This window comes from Chionomys nivalis, chromosome 2 (genome assembly GCF_950005125.1).
Source record: "Chionomys nivalis chromosome 2, mChiNiv1.1, whole genome shotgun sequence".
NCBI classification, from domain to species: Eukaryota; Metazoa; Chordata; class Mammalia; order Rodentia; family Cricetidae; genus Chionomys; species Chionomys nivalis.
In genome coordinates, this window is record NC_080087.1 from 80,524,789 (window position 1) to 80,543,050 (window position 18,262).

General features: G+C 50.2%; 2 protein-coding genes across 6 annotated transcripts; one reads left to right on the forward strand and one right to left on the reverse strand.

Annotated features, from left to right (window-relative positions):
* The first annotated feature begins 244 nt into the window (after window positions 1-244).
* On the forward strand, window positions 245-11,848 carry Exosc5 (exosome component 5). 2 transcript variants are annotated; one of them, XR_009056690.1, is made up of 7 exons: window positions 245-488; window positions 3,438-3,551; window positions 4,396-4,517; window positions 5,731-5,871; window positions 6,694-6,783; window positions 8,569-9,840; window positions 10,344-11,848. XR_009056690.1 is itself a non-coding variant. In XM_057762440.1 (6 exons), exons 1-6 carry the CDS (start codon window positions 341-343, stop codon window positions 8,659-8,661), a joined length of 708 nt encoding a protein of 235 aa, XP_057618423.1. In that variant the 5' UTR covers window positions 245-340; the 3' UTR covers window positions 8,662-11,848. The 2 variants fall into 2 exon arrangements, 1 of the variants encoding a protein (XP_057618423.1); XM_057762440.1 differs by having other exon boundaries at window positions 8,569-11,848.
* On the reverse strand, window positions 11,411-16,810 carry Tmem91 (transmembrane protein 91). Of its 4 annotated transcripts, none has more exons than XM_057762444.1 (4): window positions 16,722-16,810; window positions 15,222-15,463; window positions 12,581-12,727; window positions 11,411-11,542 (listed from the first exon to the last, which is right to left on the reverse strand). In XM_057762444.1, the coding sequence occupies exons 2-4, from the start codon at window positions 15,429-15,431 to the stop codon at window positions 11,474-11,476; spliced, it is 426 nt and encodes a 141-aa protein (XP_057618427.1). In that variant the 5' UTR covers window positions 15,432-15,463; window positions 16,722-16,810; the 3' UTR covers window positions 11,411-11,473. The 4 variants fall into 4 exon arrangements, with proteins under 4 accessions (XP_057618427.1, XP_057618425.1, XP_057618424.1 ...); XM_057762442.1 differs by having other exon boundaries at window positions 16,664-16,791; XM_057762441.1 differs by having other exon boundaries at window positions 16,634-16,774.
* Between the last annotated feature and the right edge of the window lie 1,452 nt (window positions 16,811-18,262).

Here is an 18,262-nt window from a genome sequence, read left to right on the forward strand (position 1 = left end):
GAAATTGCTCCAGTTTTCTACTTATAGTTGCTCCAGTATCAGGCAGAAAAAGGACAACCTGACTAGAGGCTAACGGGTTTAGGACCCGGGGGCCTTGGACAAGATGGGCCCATTCCAACACCCGCCTCCTATTTTTTTATTGTCCAATGGCTTTGCCAGAATTAGGAGGTGGAGCTGGGCGGAACCAGATTGTTAGTAAACGTTAAGCCACGTGCGAGGGCCCATTCGGGTGTGCCCCAGGCTGGCGCATGCGCGGTAGTTACAGTAGTTGCGCGGCCGGTACGAGCGCGCGCGAGGCTGGGCGGAAGCTACGGGAGGGCCACGCGCATGGTTGGCGGCTATGGAGGTAGGAAAGCGTGCAGACGCCCGGGTAAGTACTGACACCAGAACAGAGTCCAGCCCTCGAAGTCCAGTCTGCAGCCTCCGGCATTTTGCTTGTGAACAGAACCTGCTGTCCCGACCGGATGGATCTGCTTCTTTTCTGCAAGGTAAAAACCTAGCCAGGGTTAACTGCGCGCGCCATCCTCACCGAAGTGGGGTTTTTGAAGAGCGTTTACCGTGTAGTGTGCAATCGAGTGCGCCCATCTCTTTGAAAAAAAACTAATTCTAGAGGTTGGAGATACACACCTCCTCCGACTCGAAAAGATATGATACGTCCAGCTTGGTAAATAATCTGTCTGGGAAGGAATCAGGGGCAAGACCACCCTAGTAAGAATGAATTTTCCAGAGTAGGTGTAAGTTCACCAAGGCAAATATTCCCCTTGGCTAGATTTCCATGCACACACTTCTGGATTCATACATCACCAGCTGAGGCTCGGGTGTTCGTTTGCACACCTATCCTTTGAGAGAGACTTGTCACCACCACTGGTTTAAGTGTAATTACCGTGGCAGATGATTTATCCAAGTAAATGCTCTTCAGATTGAACGTGATATTCTCATCCTAGACTGACAAGTATCTCCCCTTCTCCCATCCCATCATTTGAGTAAACGTCCCCTTGCTTGGTATACACATCTAATCAGAGTAGATGAATGTAGAGAGAAGAGAGGTCTCATGGCTGACGCCCACACAACCCTATCTCCAGTGCGGGTCAGCCGCCTTTGAGGGGTCTTGGGAGTGTGAAGAACTATCAAAGTAGACAGATTGGGGAGGGCAGTGAGTTGGTATAAGTATTGATGGTGAGCTGTTTTTGAGGTGTAAGGGCTGACCATTTTAGAGCTAATTAAGTTAGAGGTCATTGCTTCCAGTGCAGTATAGTGTTGGGATCCAAGAAAGGGAGAAAAGAGAAATGGAGTGGAGACACCTCTTCAGGAGTTTGCCTGTGAGAGAGTCAGGTAGATGGGGCAAGAATTGAAGACCGGTAGGAGGCTAGAAAAGGCAAGAACTGGAAGCTGGAGAAATGGCTTGGTGGTTAACACCTATTGCTCTTGCAGAGGGCCAGAGTTAGTTCCCATCATCTATGTCAGGTGGCTCTCAACCACTTGTAACTCAGCTCTAGATCTGGGAGATCAGAAGCCCTCTTCTGACCTCTGAAAGCACCTACACAGAAGTGTGCGCACACCCCATACACAGAGGCACCCCTCCTGTGTTCCCATGGGGCTCTAGAGCAAGTGAGACACCTTGCAGACTTTGAAAAAGTATGTTCCAGACCCTTCTTACCTCAAAGTCTATGGTGAGCTTAGAGAAACTGCAGAACTGCCCCCTCATCCCTTAGGGAGGACACAATGACAAACAATGCAAGACAGTGGGTATATATGATAATGACAAAATGAAACCCAGTATGTGTCCATAGGATTCTATGGCTGAGATAAGGGCCATGACCAAAAGCTACTTGGGAGGAAAGGGTTTGTTTGGTTTACATATCCCAATACATAGTCCATTGAGGGAAACCGAGGTAGGAACTGCAGCAGAGACCATGGAGGAACCCTTGCTTCTCGTGGCTTGCTCAGCCTTCTTTCATATACAGCCTAGGGCTACCTGCCCAGCTGTGGCACTGCCCATAATGAGCTGGGCCCTCCCATATCAATTACTAATCAATAAAATGCCCTGCAAACTTACCTACAGGCCAATCTGATGGAGGCAATTCTTCAGTTGAGATCTGAGCTCCTTTCAGATCTGTCTAACTTGGATTGAGTTGACAAAACTAGACAGCACAGTATCCTAACTTAAAAACAGAATTAATTTTTAAAAAATTGATGGTATAGTCCCCTAATCCCAACACTTGGGAGGTAGAGGCAAGAGGATCAATTCAAGGCAGACTCACTCAGCTACACTGCGAGTTCAAGGCCACCTTAGACTATATAGAGCCTGATCTCAGAAAATCCAGCCGTGCAAACCTACAGTGCCCAGGAGCTTATCTTGCCTTTGTTTTCTAGCTCTCTTGTTTTATTTTGCTTTGAACTTTGCACATGCTAGGTAAATGCTCTACCACAGAGCTACATCCCTACCCCTTGGTTTTTAAATTACTGTTTTATGGATTTCCCTGGTGCCTGAGGAGGTCAGAAGAGGCTGTCGGGTTCCCTGGAACTGTCTGTGAGTCATCCTCTAGAAAAGCAAGAAGTGCTCCTAATTGCTGAGCCATCTCTCCAGCCCCAACCTGTGACTGATTTGACTTACACACATAAATTTTCAGTTTGGAGGTGAGCTAGAAAGTGTATTAGTTATTGGGCATTATGGTCAGAAACATGTGGAAACCACTGTTTGGGTGCAGTGTATTCACTTTGTAGATGACCCGGAGAGGTTTTATCAGTCACACAAGGGCCAGGAATAGGCAGTCAGGCATTAGTATAGATTAACTATATGTAATAGTTATAATGGATTATAATAGTAATAATGGATTTCTTTTTGGTTGGTTTATAAGATAGTCTCATGTAGCTCAGGGCCTCAAACATAGTTTGGAGCCAAGGATGACCTTGAATTCCTGACCCTCCTGTCTTTGTCTCCCGTCTCCCAAACGCTGGGTTGTGTGAGTGAAAGCCACATGTGCGGTGCGTGAGTGCTCATGCCGGCCAGCAGAGGATGTCAGTCCCTTGGAGCTGGGTTACATGGCGATTGTGAGCAGCCTGGTATGGGTGTTGTGAGCTGAAAATTGTAGTCCTCTCTAAGAGCGGTGTGTGTGCTGGCCCGCTGAGCTATCTTTCCAGCCCCAGCTCCTTGTGAGAACTTACTAGTAGCTGAAGTCTGTGGTGAACTCTATGTTCACTATGTTCCTATATGTTTCAGGTGCACTGTGTCTTTAAAAACTGGTTTTCATTTTATCTTCTTGTATGATGCTGAGAGACTCAGGGCTTCCTGCTTCTGTGAGCCATTGCCATGTGCTCTTCACAAAAATGTCACGAGGGAGGGACGATAGTGGCCTTCACTTGAAGATGAGAAAGCAGAGAAGAGAATTGGTGAGGGTGGCATGGTGTGGCAGAGGCCTCCGCTGATGTCCCCCCAGGTGACACCTCTGTCCTGGCTGGAGTGTACGGGCCAGCCGAGGTGAAGGTCAGCAAAGAAATCTTCAACAAGGCTACACTCGAAGTGATCCTGAGGCCGAAGATCGGGCTGCCTGGTAACTGGACTCAGCTGAACCTCCAAAGATCTGTTAGGACCTCGTCCAACTCCTCCCTGCTGCTTACTACCTCCAGTCTCCACTGCCCTGCTCACCTCCCTCTGCCCAGCTCTTTGTTTTGTTTTAGTTTTTGCTGCTTTGGGAATGGACTCCAGAGCCTCACACCTGCTGGACAGATGCTCTTCAGGGAGCCAGGGAGCCTGGGCTCTCACTGGTGCATTCTGGTCACACCCTCTTCTGGGCTTAGCCCAGGTCCTCACTGGTGGGCTCCAGGCAGGCATTCTAGTTCTGAGCCACAGTACTTTCCCTGGTGAACCTCGAGTTATGTGGCTGGGCCGCACCACCAGACTTATACTTTTTAAGATGGGTCTCAAGTTGCCTAGGCTGGTACTGAGCTCTCTGTAGCCTAGACTGCCCTCAAATTTGTGATCCCCTTGCCTGAGCATTTCAGGTCCTGAGATTGCAGACCAGCACCACCAGACTCGCCTTCTCTTGAGCTGCTTCTTTGTCTCCGTTTTTTCTTCCCTTCTCTGCCTTCATTTCTCCTTACCATTAACTTGTTTTTCTGCCCTTTTACTGAATCTCCCTATGTACAGTGGGATGGGCCCACTCTGATGGGGTCAATATGGCCAGTAGCATAGGACATGAGCGCACCTGGGTATTCGTCCTTGGGTGGCTGACTAGTAGACCCTTGGGAAGTTGTGGGCCCTGCCTTCTTTCACCAGGGAGTATGCATGCCATCCTAGGCTGACTGACAGCCCCTTCCTGGAGTCTCCCTCAGGCTGGATTGAGCAGAACAAGATGATAGGGTAAGAGTCTGATAACTTCCTGTCTCCCTCCCCAGGTGTGGCTGAGAAAAGCCGGGAGCGGCTGATCAGGAACACGTGTGAAGCAGTGGTTCTGGGAGGCCTGCACCCCCGCACTTCCATCACGGTGGTGCTGCAGGTGGTGAGCGACACCGGCTCCGTATCCTTTCCCGGACACTCTAAGACATGCTCGGAGCCTCCCTTGGCTTCCCTCCTGGTGACCCTGTAATGTACCCTCAGCCACGCAGAACCCATGCCAGGAAGCAGCTCAAGAACTTAAACAACGCCAGGGCCAACAGGATGGTTCAGTGGGTAAAGGTGCTTGCTGCCGAGCCTGACAGTCGCACGTGATGGAAGGAGAGGACCAGTTTCTGCAGGTTGTCCTCTAACCACGTGAGCACCACAGCACACACCTGCCCACGGGCACACAAACAAATAGATGCGGTTTTTAGAAATGAGCCGGCAGGACTCACGTGCGGGACACTCAAGCACTTCTCAGTGCTGTCGTCTAGTTCCCACAGGACTTGTCCTGGGGAGCATTTTAATTCCCCTGTGTCTCGGGATTTCTGGTTCGAGAGCCTAAGGGCTCCAGCATGTTTGTTTCTTATGTTGCTGAGTTTGGGGTAAGGAAACTGGAGCTCAGAGAGGGGCTGTGTCTTGCCCAAGGGAATACGACAGTGGCAGCCAGAAGGCTACAATGGTGAGACTCAAGCTCAGGCCTGTCCAAGCCCAGAGCCTGAGCCAGTGACTTCTCTGCACGTTAGCATGAGTTTCTGGCTCTACTGGGGAAGCACCAAGCTGGCAGAATGGTCATTGGCTCCATACTGCCCACTAGAGTCCCAGGTAGTGGACCTGGCTTTGCCAGTGTCTTCCGTAAGAGACTGGGAGATTTCCTGTCTCTGTTTTTGTGTGTATATGTTTTGTATGTTTTGTTTTGTTCATTTGGGGTTTTTTGTTTGTTTGTTTGTTTGTTTGTTTTCTGAGACAGAATTTCGCTGTGTGCAGTCCTGGAACTCACTTTGTAGACCAGGCTGGCCTCAAACTCAGAGATCCACCTGCCTCTGCCTCCCAAATTCTGGGATTAAAGATAAAGGCCACCACCACCCATCTCTAAGATCCTTGGTATATCCTTTAGTTTATGTATCTGTTCCCTAGCATCATCTCATTTAACACAGGGAGGGAGGTGCTTATGCCCAGTATGGAGCACTGGCAGGTACTTGGTGCCAGAACCACTTAGCCATCATACCATGCTGCTGCTCTGTGATCAGCTAGCGGTGTCTGCCACAGGCATCAGCAGGTAAAGGGAAGTGTGGATGTGTTCTGCTGGCCAGTCCCACAGAAGACACTCTTCTTAACCCCCCTGTGATGCTCAGCTCTTGGCCTGCTGCTTGAATGCTGCCTGCATGGCACTGGTGGATGCAGGTGTGCCCATGCGGGCTCTCTTCTGTGGGGTTAGCTGTGCCCTGGACTCTGATGGCAATCTCGTTTTGGACCCCACGACCAAGCAAGAAAAGGTAGGTGTAGAAAGGTAATGTTGGCAAAGAGCTATAGCCAGGTAGGTCTGCTTGCCTGCAGGCCTTACTTCTGTGTGAGTCAGTTGGCTCGTGCACCCTAGTCCATCTGGCAGCTTCTGTCCCATTCATCAAGGTTCATTCAGCTTTAAGTGCTAGACACCCAACTCTCACTTGCACTAGCCAGAAAAGAAACTTGCTAGCGTTCACTTCCGAACTGTAGAACAGATCTGTGGTTCTTGTGCCCTGTGCTGGTCATGGAAGTCCTTTTCGGCACTTTCTATGAAGGCTTTAGGCGGGGGTAGTGACAGCAGTGCAGGCTGGGTCCCAGCCTGGCCCTGCCACGACATCATCACAGTTGGTTGCAGGTGTACACACAGGAAAATCCAGGGGTTCTATCTTGGATGTGGAAGTTCAGAACCCTCCTCGCAACTGTCACTTTTACTGCAACTACTGCTATCAGAGTGGGAACCTCGATGCTTCTCTGGGGGCTTCCTGGGCCCCCCTCAGAAAACTGGGGAAACAAGGGAAGGGAGCCATGAGGACTGGATCTCTGGCTTGCCTGTGTAGTGCAGAGCAAGGAAGAGAGAGTGGGCAGTGGAGAGGCAGTCAGGAAATGACTAGCACTGTGGCTCCCCCTATGGGACAGGAGAACAGTGGTCAGAATAAAGGCAAAGAAGAAAAACAATTACCCAAGAGTGGAATCTAGCATACAACATCAGTTGACCTAAAGGCTGAGGGTTCAGTTCTCCCTGTTTGAGACTGGCTGAGATCTTAAAGAGGAGGGCCCCAAGATACTTACTACCTTCTACTTTTTGCTTCTAGGAGGCCCGGGCCATCCTGACCTTTGCTCTGGACAGCGTGGAGCAGAAGCTGCTGATGTCCACCACCAAGGGGCTCTATTCTGATGCCGAGGTACCTGTGTGTCCAGAATTTTTTCTCATGTTGACATAACATCTTGTCCCAGCTCACAGCAAGCCCTTCTCTGCATCGCTGTTGGGTGGATGGATGCATGTTTGGGATTAGTTCTTAAAGTGCTTGCCTGGCGTGCCCAAGGTCCTGAGTCACGAGTTTAATCTCAGCACTTGGGAAAGAAAGGCAAGCATAGATGAGTTCATAGCCAGCCTAGTCTACATGGAGAATTCCAAGCCAGCCAGGGCAACATTGTGAGATCCTGCCTTATCAAATAAAAAGACCAAAACGGGGTTTCTATGTAGCAGTTTTAAAGGTATGCCTGAATAATGAGATCAGAAAACAGGGTTCACCTTGAATGAGGGGGTGTGTCTATCTTTTTTAAAAATTTTTTTATTGAAGATTTATTTTGTATATATAGTGTTTTGCCTGCATACCAGAAGAGGGCACCAGATCCCATTACAGATGGTCGTGAGTCAGCATGTAGTTGCTGGGAATTGAACTCAGGACCTTTGGAAAAGCAGGAAATGCTCTTAACCACTGAGCCAACCCCCAGTTTTCTATCTTAAGGTCCCCAGTCGTCAGCATAGAACAGTGCCACCTAGAATTCTGGATTTCCAAGGAACAGGAAACTAGGCTGCACCTGTATTTCTTCTGGCCCTGTGGCTCTAAGCCTATGTGGCAGTAATGATTTAAATCTCTAATTTCATGGCTCTTAAGGTTATTTGGGTTGGACATGGTGGCTTACTGCTGTGAACTCCAGACCTGCCTGGCCTATATTGTAAACACTTGTTTCAGAAAGGGAGAGGAGGTGCTAGGTATTTACTCTTGGCACTCTGCAGGCTAAGGCAGGAGAATCACTAAGTTTGAGATTATCCTGAGCTACACAGGTCTAGGCCAACCTGGGCTGTATAGTGAGTTCCAGGCCAGTCTGAGCTATATAGTGAGACCCTGTCTCAGGCAAACATCAATGAAAAGGATTTGAGGGTTAAAGGGTTATGGCTCTTATTCTCGGGGTCTCCAGCTCTCCGAGTTCCTCCAAGGTGTTAGGACTCTGATCTCAGGTTCCTTTCAGAGTCTGCTCCCCAACGCCCTTATGCTCTTTTCATTAAGATAAAACTTAAGGGCTGGGAAGATGGTTCTGAAATTAAAGACTTGCTGCTAGGCCCGACTACCGGCCTGACTTTAGACCTCAGGACCAACATGGTAAAAGGAGAGAACCAAGTCCCCAAATTATCCTCTAATTTCCACAGGGTATGTCTGTGTGCAAGTGCACAGGTGCATATATACACATGCATGCGTGTTGTAAATTACATACTAAAAGAGGAAGTAGCTGGGCAGTGGTGGTGCACACCTTTTATCCCAGAAGGCAGAGACAGGTGGATCTCTGTGAGTTCAAGGCCAGCCTAGTCTACAGAGTGAGTTCCTGGACAGCTAAGGCTACATGAAGAAATTCTGTCTCAAAAAAAAGAAAAAAGAGGGAAGCAAACTTAGAGGAGAGGGGCTGAGGATGTGACTTTATTGGTAGAGGTTTGTCTAACGTGCATGAGATCTGGGTTCCACCCCCAGCACTATATACTGTACTCTAGAGACTGAGGCAGGAGGATTTTTCAGGGCCATTATGTATATATCTCATTACGGGTATGCACCAGCGCCATTACGGGGTGGGAGTTTGGCGATGAGAAAGGAAATGGCTGTTGTGGTGAGGAGTAATGGAGGGGAGGGCACTAGGTTTAGAGGCTCATTTAGGGAGTAACCCTGGGTGCTAACTGGCTTCTTCCTTCCCAGCTCCAGCAGTGCCTGGCTGCTGCCCAGGCTGCCTCACAGCACATCTTCCGCTTCTACCGGGAATCGCTGCAGAGGCGCTACTCGAAAAGCTGAGACAAGCCAGGGCAGGGTGCACCTCCTGTCACCACGCCCACCGCCTCCAGCCGTCACATGCCAGCTCCTCACTTTCCCTCATACTGTGCCCATGTGACCTCCAGTCCTGTAACAGCAGGGGCTCCTGTGCCAGAACACCATTAAAAGGAGCTCACCTGTGTTGAATGAGTCAGCCACCGATTCTGATGTCTGATGAGCATCCATTCATCAGGCCTGCTGGTGTTGAGAAGCTGGCACTGAACGAGAGACCCAGGCCGCATGTTCAGGGTAAGAGATAGGCATGGTGGTACGTGCCGGCAGTCCTACCTGGCATAGTGAGGCCAGCCTGGGCTACCTAAGAAGGTGATCTGGAGAGGACTCAGCAGTTAGGAGCACCTGTTGCTCTTCCAGTTTCCAGCACTCAGAACAGACAACTCACGACTACCTGTGGCTCCAGCTCTTGGGGCTCAGACACCCTTTTCTGGCCTCTGTGGGCACTTGGGCACACAGTCTAAAGGAGGGGTCAGTTTTGAGGGGAAGTAAATTCCGTATCAGGATACAGGCAGGGGTGGTACAGCTGAAGATACCCGTGAAGGAGGAAAGTGTGGCAGTGAGCTCTGGAGTAGCATGGGAGAGCGCGCCAGAGATACAGGCAGGGGGGACACATCCACATGGGGCCTTGAGCATGGGAGAGCGCGCCAGAGATACAGGCAGGGGGGAACACATCCACATGGGGCCTTGAGGGCCACCAGCAGTACACTAGCGGTCCATATTCAGCACCCCATGAAATGGGGGTGATAGAGTCCTCATTTGAAGATGACATAAACAGAAGAGTCCAGAGGTCACCAGCTAACCTGCAGAAGACCAAAGGACCATGAGATTCCTGTCCCAGAGACCAGGCTATTCAGGGTAACTCCAGCATTCTGGGAGCACCAAGTCATTGGGGCTCAGCCAGCTGGTGTTCCCAGACTCTTGGTATTGAGAGGACTGGAACCAAGCATTTAAGAACTTCTGTAAAGATTAACTCCCACAACCTGTCAACATGGAGCCAAATCAGCAGGCCCCAGACGCTTGTTTCCATGTGCTGCGCCCATTCTGCCTTGTACTTCACATCTAGACCTAGGTCCTCACACTCCACTCTCCACCACCACCCGCTGGAGCGGTGTCTTCACTCTTGAAAACCGGAAAAGGAATGCACAGGTATCTTTAGCTTGGTGAGTGGAAAAGGGTTTTTGTTTTTTGTTTTTCATTGTGGTGTGGCGTTTAACAGCCAAACCCCTGCCTCTTCATTACTTGATGTTCTCGGGCCTCATTTTGCAAATACTCCCTGTGTCCCGCCAAGTGCTGAGCAAGCTGCTCACCTACTCGGTACCACCAGCTCTTTGTTTCCTCAGGGACCCACCCCTTACATAGCCAGGCAGCGCTGGTGCACGCCTTTGGTCCCAGCAATCTGGAGGCAGAGGCAAGTGGCTCTGAGTTGGAGGCCCATTCTGCAAGGACTTGGTTGAAGTGGGTTTGGAAGGCCATTTTATAAGGAAGGTATTTGGTCTCTAGATGATTTGAGCTGTCAGTCAGGATTCTCCCCTCCCCCCCCAAGAGAAGTTGTGTCTGCAAAGGGAGCTATGTTCACATCATTGAAGCCCAGGTACAATTTTTTTTTCTTGTTTTGGTAACTCTAAAACTTTTTTGTTTTTGTTTTTTAGAGACTGCGTTTCTCTCTGTAATAGCCCTGACTGTCCTGGAACTCACTCTGTAGACCAGGCTGGCCTCAAACTTACAGAGATCCACCTGCCTCTGCCTTTCAAGTGCTGGGATCAAAGACATCTACCAGGCTTATTTGGTTTTTTTTTTTTTTTTTTTTTTTTTTTGAGACAGTCTCACTACTTAGCTCTTGACTGTCCTAGAATTCATTTGTAAACCAGGTTGGCGTTGAACTCACAGAGATCCTCCTGCCTCTGCCTCCTCTAGTGCTGGGAGTAAAGGCATGCATCACCACCCCTAGCTGATTCTGGGGTTTGAACTAAGGGAGTTGTAAATTCTGAACAAGCATTGACTGATGAGCCATGCCTCTGGTCTTCTTCAGCACCACGACCACCCTGTGACTGGGTTTCACTATGCAGCCCTGGCTGGCCTGGAAACTTAATCTGTAGACCCACCTGCCTCTCCCGAGTGCTGGGAGTGCCCGCTTCTTTTGTGTGCTGTGTCAGTCTCACTAAGCTGCCACGGCTGGCTCATCTCCTGGGACCTCGTATGTACTAGGCAATAGTTCTGCTGCTAAGCTCATCTCTAGGCCAACTTGAAGTTGTGATCCTCCTGCCTCAGCCTCCTGAGTTACCAGTATACTAAGCATGACTCCGAAGTCTGGCTCTACCACCACGCTTTCCTGTTAATTGTGGACAACTGGATAATTTCTCCATCTGCTGTGGGAAGAGCTCAGAGGGAAGCAGCAGGCCACCACACACACCTGGGATTCTTTGGACCTTGCTCGGCCGGAGGGAAGGGTTAAGTGAGACCTGGAAGCCTGGCTCTAATTCTGCTCACTACTGTGGAGAAGAAAATACTGCAGTATCACACCCCAAGCTCTGAGGTCTGATGTCAGCCACAGCCTGAGGCTGACCTTGCTGGTCAGTCCTTCCTACTCTTGGGCACCCACACCAGTCCACCCTTGACACACCCAAACACACAGACAGACTTGGGTTTGGCTTCAGGGACTCTTTAATCTCTCACATTGCTTCCTTCTGGGTAGGGGTAGCCAGGAAAGTAGCAGACTCTCATTTCTGGATGCTGTGGTCCTCGCCGTCACCACCATTTGCACCAGGATCATCCATTCCTCTCATGGGTTCACTGGGGGGCCTCTGGCCTCTGCATTCACAGTAGGGGCTGAAGGGCAGCTAGGGCGGGTCTCGGGAGGCAAGGTAGGCAGCCAAGGTCACCAGAGCAGCAGCATATGTGCACAGGCCCAGCCCCATAGCAAGGACCCCCAGCAGGAAGGCACGGCGGGAAGTGGCCCCTGCCCCTTGGATGTCCCCCTCGGCCCAAGCCTTGTTGGTCTGTAGAGGCAGTGGGCAGTGGTAACCAAAGTGTCCCTTGACACTCCATCCTGCTTCCTGTGGCTCTCCACAATCCCAGTCTAACTAATTCATTTATCTAGTCTAAAACTGTAGTTGGGGCACCAACTGAGCAACCAATAAAAGAGCGTTTCCCTGTGCGATGGTGACCACTCCTTTAATCCTTGGGAGACAGAGGCAAGTGGATCTCTGAGTTTGAGAACAGGGTTACACAAAGAAACCCTGTCTTGGAAAAAAGAAAACCCAAAAAACAAAGAAGTGTTGCCTGTGTTTCACTCAGTTAATATGTACAACGGCCCTGAGATAGGGGTTATTTCCATTGACTAGTGAGGGAGACCTGAGGCTTTCGCTGACTTCCCAGGTCTTACAGGGACGGCCAAAGCCACCACTCTAGGCTCCTGGCAGCATCTTCCCCCCCTCCCACGCTTCCTTCCTCCCTTTGTTTTGTTGTGACAGAGACAGGTAGCCCAGGCTTGCCTGGGGCTTCCTTTGTAGCCAAAGATAAATTTGAATTTAGATCTTCCTGCCTCCATCTCTGATTTGTTGGCCATCGAACCCAGGGCTTCATGTATGCTAGGCAAGCAGTCTGCCAACTGAGCCATAGCCTCAGCTCTGTTCCTTTGCTCTTCATTCTTTTGAGACAAGATCTCTGTAGCTAGATTGGCCTTGAACCTCCTCCTGTGTCTCCCAAGACTACCTGGGATTACTGTCACCACCATATCAAGTTACTCCTTTGTGTTTCTTTGTGGAGGCTTCTCTCCAGCTGCCTCCCCCCACAGTCCCCCACACACACCACCAGTGTGGCTCCTCCTTGTTCTCCCCCCCCTTTTTTTTTTAACCCAGCGCCCTCCCAGTCCCAAACACAGACTAACCTTGTGGGCCAGACAGAAGGCAGCAATGCCCACAGGCCAAAAACAACACAGGACAGAGAAGACTGCCAGGCCAAGGTGGTCATGGGGCAGAAGAGGTGAGAGGCGGCCACCTCCATAATCTGAGTCACTGTCGCTGGATGATGTGTCCTATGGACAGGAGAGAGTCTGGGTGGGGATATCCCCACCTGCCTTCTCTGCCCCATCACCCCTGAGGACCAATGCTTCTCTGCGGCCTTCCCAGAGACAAAAACATTCAACAAGGTGGGCTTTAAACTTCTCGGTCTACTGGATCCCTGCGGGGGGGGGGGTGCTGGGGGCTATTGATACTGTGGGTTTCTAGAGAGATCCTCCTGGGTGCTGAGTTCATTCTCAAGGGTCCAACTATGGGAAATTGCTTGTAATCCCTAAATGGGAAATTGTGAAGTGGGGGCAGACTTTGCCTTGGGTAGAAGAACCTGCATGAGAGATGGGGGATGAACACTCTAGTGTCCTGAGTTGCTAAGACAAACCTGCCAGCCAAAAATGATCCTAAAGCTAGCTGGGTGTGCCCGTAATGCCAGCATTTGGGAGGTAGGGCAGGTGGCGCAGGAGGCCCGTCTGCATCGCATGAGACCTGGGGGGGGGGGGGCACCACAATCTTCCACTGCTGTCGCCAGGTAGCTCCGCAGGAGCAAAGCAGGTCCTCTCTGGAAGATGGCGCCTTCATTCTAGGCCTCCAAATAATTGATCCTAAAAATACTTTTTTCAAACAAAATGACCAGCACACAGTCAAATATACCAGACACACAAATGGTGAACAGGAACTTAGAGGTACAATGTAGTTCTTCAAGTCTTCACTGCTAGGGCCAATCAGAGATGGTGAAACTGGCAGGATGTTTTCCACCCCACCTGCTTGTGTTGTCTTCCTGTGTTGCCCCAGGCTGTTCTGTAAAGTCACAGCTTCAGCCTCCTGAGTGCCCAGATTATAGGCAGGCACTTAACCTGGCTCCAAGTGCCTTTTTTTTTTTTTTTTTTTTTTTTTAGACAAGGTCTCTATTGTGTAGCTCTGGCTATCCTGGAACTCACTCTGTAGACCAGGCTGGCCTTGAACTCAGAGATCTGACTGCTTTGAATGCTGGAATTAAAGATGTACACCAAAAGCTCTTCTGAGGTGACTGATGTTCCTCCCCCACCCCCCAGCAGTTGTGCAGTAGGTTCTTCCTCCCTTGAATCTGGCCAGGTCTGCAATTCCCTCTTCCTTAACAGAAGGTCACATAGTAACTACAAGATTTCCTAGGACAAAGTAAGTAAATCAGATCTGAGTCCCGAAGGTTGAAATTCCAAACCTTGCCTGGACTATAGAGTGAATTCAAAGTCAGCTTGGGCAATTTAACCAGAGCCTTCCTCGACTAAAATGGGAAAGCCAGGGGTGGTGGCTCCCGCCTCTAATCCCAGCAAGTGGGAGGTGGAGGCAGGAGGAGCAGAAGTTCAAGGTCATCTTCGGGTACCTGGTAAATTTGAGACTAGTCTGGGCTATGCAGTGAGACCATCTTACAAAAGGGAGAAACCAGATGGATGGCGCAGGCCTGCATTTCCAGTTAGGAAGCTGAGGTCAAAAGGCGAATGTGAGCTGAGGCGTTCAAGGCCAGCATGAAGAACAAACTTTGTCTCAAAGAAAATTAAATTGTAAAATAAAAATGCAAGACATGTTTCACAATATGAGCAAGGAATATGACAGCATTCTTGGAGGTTGAGGTGGAAGGATGAATTTAAGGCCAGACCCTGTCTTAGAAAAGGGGGGTGAGGACTAAAGAGATGGCACAGAGGTTACTGCCCTTGTATATGACCTGAGTCAGGTTCTCAGCTTCCTTGTGGGGAGAATTCCAATGCCCTGTACCTCCAACTCCAGGGGATCTGAATAGCGAGAAAATACAAGCACACATACAATAGTAGGAGCTGGAGAGATAGCTCAGTTAAGAGCACTGATGAAGGATCCAGGTTCAATTCCCAGCACCCACATGATGGCTCCCTACCATCTGTAATTCCAGTTCCAGCGGATCCAGCTCCCTCTTCTGGCCTCCACAGGCACTGCATGAATATAACGCACAGGCATATACACATAAAAATAAAAGCTTAAAAACAAAATGAAAGTGTGACATTTTTTAAAAAACTTAAAGCATGGGGAAGGTCAGCAGTGGGATGGGTCAACAGGTAAAGGCAAAGTACTGACCATCAACCCTAATGATCTGACTCCAGGTCGACAACTTGTGTGCCCTGGCCTCATTCCATACATACACGCACACACAAATAACTTAAAAAATTAAAGACATTAACTTAAAAACTGGATCAGCAGAAGCCAAGCACTTGTGGGTTCTGGAATGAGAGAACTCAGTCAGAAGGAAGACAGCAAACAAAGATCAAGGGATGAGGTGAGGGGTCTGGAGAAAAACAAAACTGCACTCTAGAGGTAGAACCAGGTGGAGGTTTCTGAGTTCAAGGCCAGCCTGGTTTACACGAAGAGCTCTGGGCCAGCCCTGGCTTCACAAAGAAACCCTGTCTCAATACAAAACAAATATTCCAAGACTCCCAGTCAGGCCCTGTACAGTCAAGTGAGACTCCAGACCTAGACAGATAACACCAGCAAGCTGCCCTACACCCCTACCTCAAGGTCAGGGGTCTCCGGCTCCCCCAGGCCAGCGCTCACGGAAGAAAGAGGTGGGAGAAGGAACTGCCGGCCTCTCAGGGACTCCACAAAGACTGTTTCTGGGAAAGGGGGTCCCAGCTCTACTTTGTCAGTCTTGGGGGACAGGAGGTCCCAGGCTGTGCATGGCAGCAAGGGTTGCTGGAGTTCCTGTATGCTGGAGTTGTCCATGGCTGGGGGAGGGGCGCTGTCGTAGGGGGTTCCTGAAGACAGAGGAAAACAAATTCAAATTTCAAAAATCTTGCCTTGCCGGGCGGTGGTGGCGCACGCCTTTAATCCCAGCACTTGGGAGGCAGAGGCAGGCGGATCTCTGTGAGTTCGAGACCAGCCTGGTCTACAAGAGCTAGTTCCAGGACAGGCTCCAAAACCACAGAGAAACCCTGTCTCGAAAAACCAAAAAAAAAAAAAAAAAACAAGACAAAAATCTTGCCTTTATCCATCACCCCCTGACTACTGGCTTCAGAGTGAGCTCAAAGTCCCTCAGAGTCATTTTACAGATAGAAAAACAGACTGGAGAACAAAACAGGTTTGTTTAACTCACAGATAATTCACGGTCCCAGGCGATCAATTCTGGGATTCTTTCAATTATATACCTGTTGCATACTCACTGTAAACCATGTCTTACACAGTTGTTAGTTCCATGAGCCCTCTCCACACACATACACACACACTCCATCCCCAGGCTCACATGCACTTACCACCCATTCAGGCCCACACCCTTCCTCCCATAATATGCTCATCCATCTCCCACCCCCAATGACCTAGGAACTCCACCCTAGTGCACACACACATAGTCCAGTCCTCACACTCAGTTCCCAGGGCCCTCTCAAGGTAAGCCCGCCCACACCCACACCCTGTCATCTGCCAAAGGTCTCCTTGAACACTTGCTGGGAATGACAGCGGCTCCCCTCGGGAACGTGTCTGAGGCCAGCAATATTCTTATGTACCCCTGAGCCTCCTTGCACAATCAATCCTCACCCTTGCAGCATTTGAAAACGCAAACACCCCCAACATACAGAGACACCCCCACGGCCACGCTTCTCAGCTCTTATCGCTTCCATTGCACACCTATTCAACTCAACCTGTACCTTACCTTGCCCCTTTTCCACGGCGCCACACATCTCCCCATTGACCTGTCACCTTAGCCCACCTGGTTCATTAACGCCGCCACCCTCAAACTCAGCATATGTACTGTTCACACTCAACCAGAAAGATCTTTCTCGTTCTACTATCCCCTGCCCCAGATCGTTCCAAACCTCCTAGCCCAGATCCTCGCCAAAGATTCACCCCCATCCCTTTCTCGCCCCCCAACCCTCCCCGCCGCAACGCCAGGACCCCGGGGGAGGAGCAATGTCCTCATCTCCTCTCCTCACCGCCCACGGCCAGTTTCATAGGACGCCCACCTTGCCCTGCCGCCCAGAGATGGGCAAACCTGAACCCTGCGATCGGGCTCAGGGGTACCTGGCGCGGGGTCTGGCAGCTGCGCTGCGGTCGGGTCTCTGCGCCCCAGCCTCGCAGCGCACAGGGGAGGGGAGAGGCGTAGCTCCAGCTTCAGACTCCGCCCCTCCGCTGCTCCTCGGGAGGGGGCCTTGAAGGCAGACTCCGACTCTGGGGGGGTGGGGGGCGGGGATCCCAGAGACAGCAGCTTCTTCTCCCTGAGCCCAGGCTGAAATCTGTTGGCTGGAAGATGGAGCAACCTCCCCCCCCCCCCCCCCCCCCGTTATCTAGGTCTTTCCTTGCTGGATCCCACCTCTCCAGAAAAGGTGGTCCCCAGTAACAACCAAAAATAATAACAGTAACATTACCTACAGCTTTGTGACTTGTTCTAGGTGCTTACATTCACAACCACGGAACAGTTCTAAGAAGCACTGTGCGTGGTCGTCTTTTCACGACAGCAAAGAGCACAGAGAACTGAAGTAACTGATCCAAGAGCACACAGAAGAGCACACAGTTCACGAGGCCCTGTGCTGGGCTCTTTCCCTCAGCAGTTCCGTTTTCACCCCTGCTGGGCAGGTGCGGAAACTGAGGCTAAACCGGTGCCGAGGTCAGCCCCTGGAACCTGCAGCGGCAGACGGTGACCCAAGGCAGAATCCCTTGCTGACCCCAGCGGAAGGAAAGAAGCCAAAGAAGGAAGGTTGAGTGATGCTTCTCGAGGACAGAGGCCGAGGAGTGGTCCAGGTCCTATAGTAATGCAGGCGTGCTCCGTGGTTCAGGGTCTGACTCTCCACACACATGCAGGTATTTCAAGGCACTTGATGTGTGAACTTTGGACCAGAGCTTCACCTCTCTGAATCTTTATTTCTTCATCTGAAAACTCAGGACACATGCCCAGCCTTCTAGACATGATGATGACACACATATGTTTATTTTTTTAAAAAAAAAATCTTTAAAGATTTTATTTATTATGTATACAGTGGTCTATCTCTATGAATGATGTATGCCTACAGGCCAGAAGAGGGCACCAGATCGCATTACAGATGGTTGTGAGCCACCATGTGAATGCTTGGAATTGAACTCAGGACCTCTGGAAGAGCAGTCAGTGCTTTTAACTTCTGAGCCATCTCTCCAGACCCCCATATCTTTAATTTTTTGATTTTTTTTCATTACGTTTATTTACTTATTTAGTGTGGTGCTTCTCCAGCAAGCATGTGTAGAAGTCAGAGGACAACTTGTAGGAGTTAGTTCTTTTCTTCCACCAGGCGGGTTTCTGGACTCGAACTCAGATAATCAGACTTAGCAGCAAGCTCTCTTTCTCAGTCATTCCAACAGTTCAACATATGGATTCAACTTAGGTGGGACAACAAACACCCACACATTTACCCAAAGCCTGGCAAAGTAAGCACAGTGAAGAGCTGAACATGTGGAATGTGCTTATCGATGTTATTATTCATAATTCGTGTCCTTTTAGTTGACAAAGAACCCTCCTGGCCCTCCAAGCCACCTCGTCCTTCAGGGAGCCCACCCAGCTTGCACTGCCTCCTTTTCCGGCAGCCCTCCATCTG

What these genes read in the sequence shown, in the direction of transcription:
- Exosc5 (XM_057762440.1), top strand. Translation starts at nt 341, where the DNA reads ATGGAGGTAGGAAAGCGTGCAGACGCCCGGGTAAGTACTGACACCAGA. An exon ending in ATCTGCTTCTTTTCTGCAAG is followed by an intron (nt 489 to 3,437) that starts GTAAAAACCTAG and finishes ATGTCCCCCCAG; the next exon opens with GTGACACCTCTGTCCTGGCT. An exon ending in GCCGAAGATCGGGCTGCCTG is followed by an intron (nt 3,552 to 4,395) that starts GTAACTGGACTC and finishes CTCCCTCCCCAG; the next exon opens with GTGTGGCTGAGAAAAGCCGG.
- Tmem91 (XM_057762445.1), bottom strand. An exon ending in CGGAGACCCCTGACCTTGAG is followed by an intron (nt 12,728 to 15,221) that starts GTAGGGGTGTAG and finishes TCCTGTCCATAG; the next exon opens with GACACATCATCCAGCGACAG. An exon ending in CCTTCTGTCTGGCCCACAAG is followed by an intron (nt 11,691 to 12,580) that starts GTTAGTCTGTGT and finishes CTGCCTCTACAG; the next exon opens with ACCAACAAGGCTTGGGCCGA.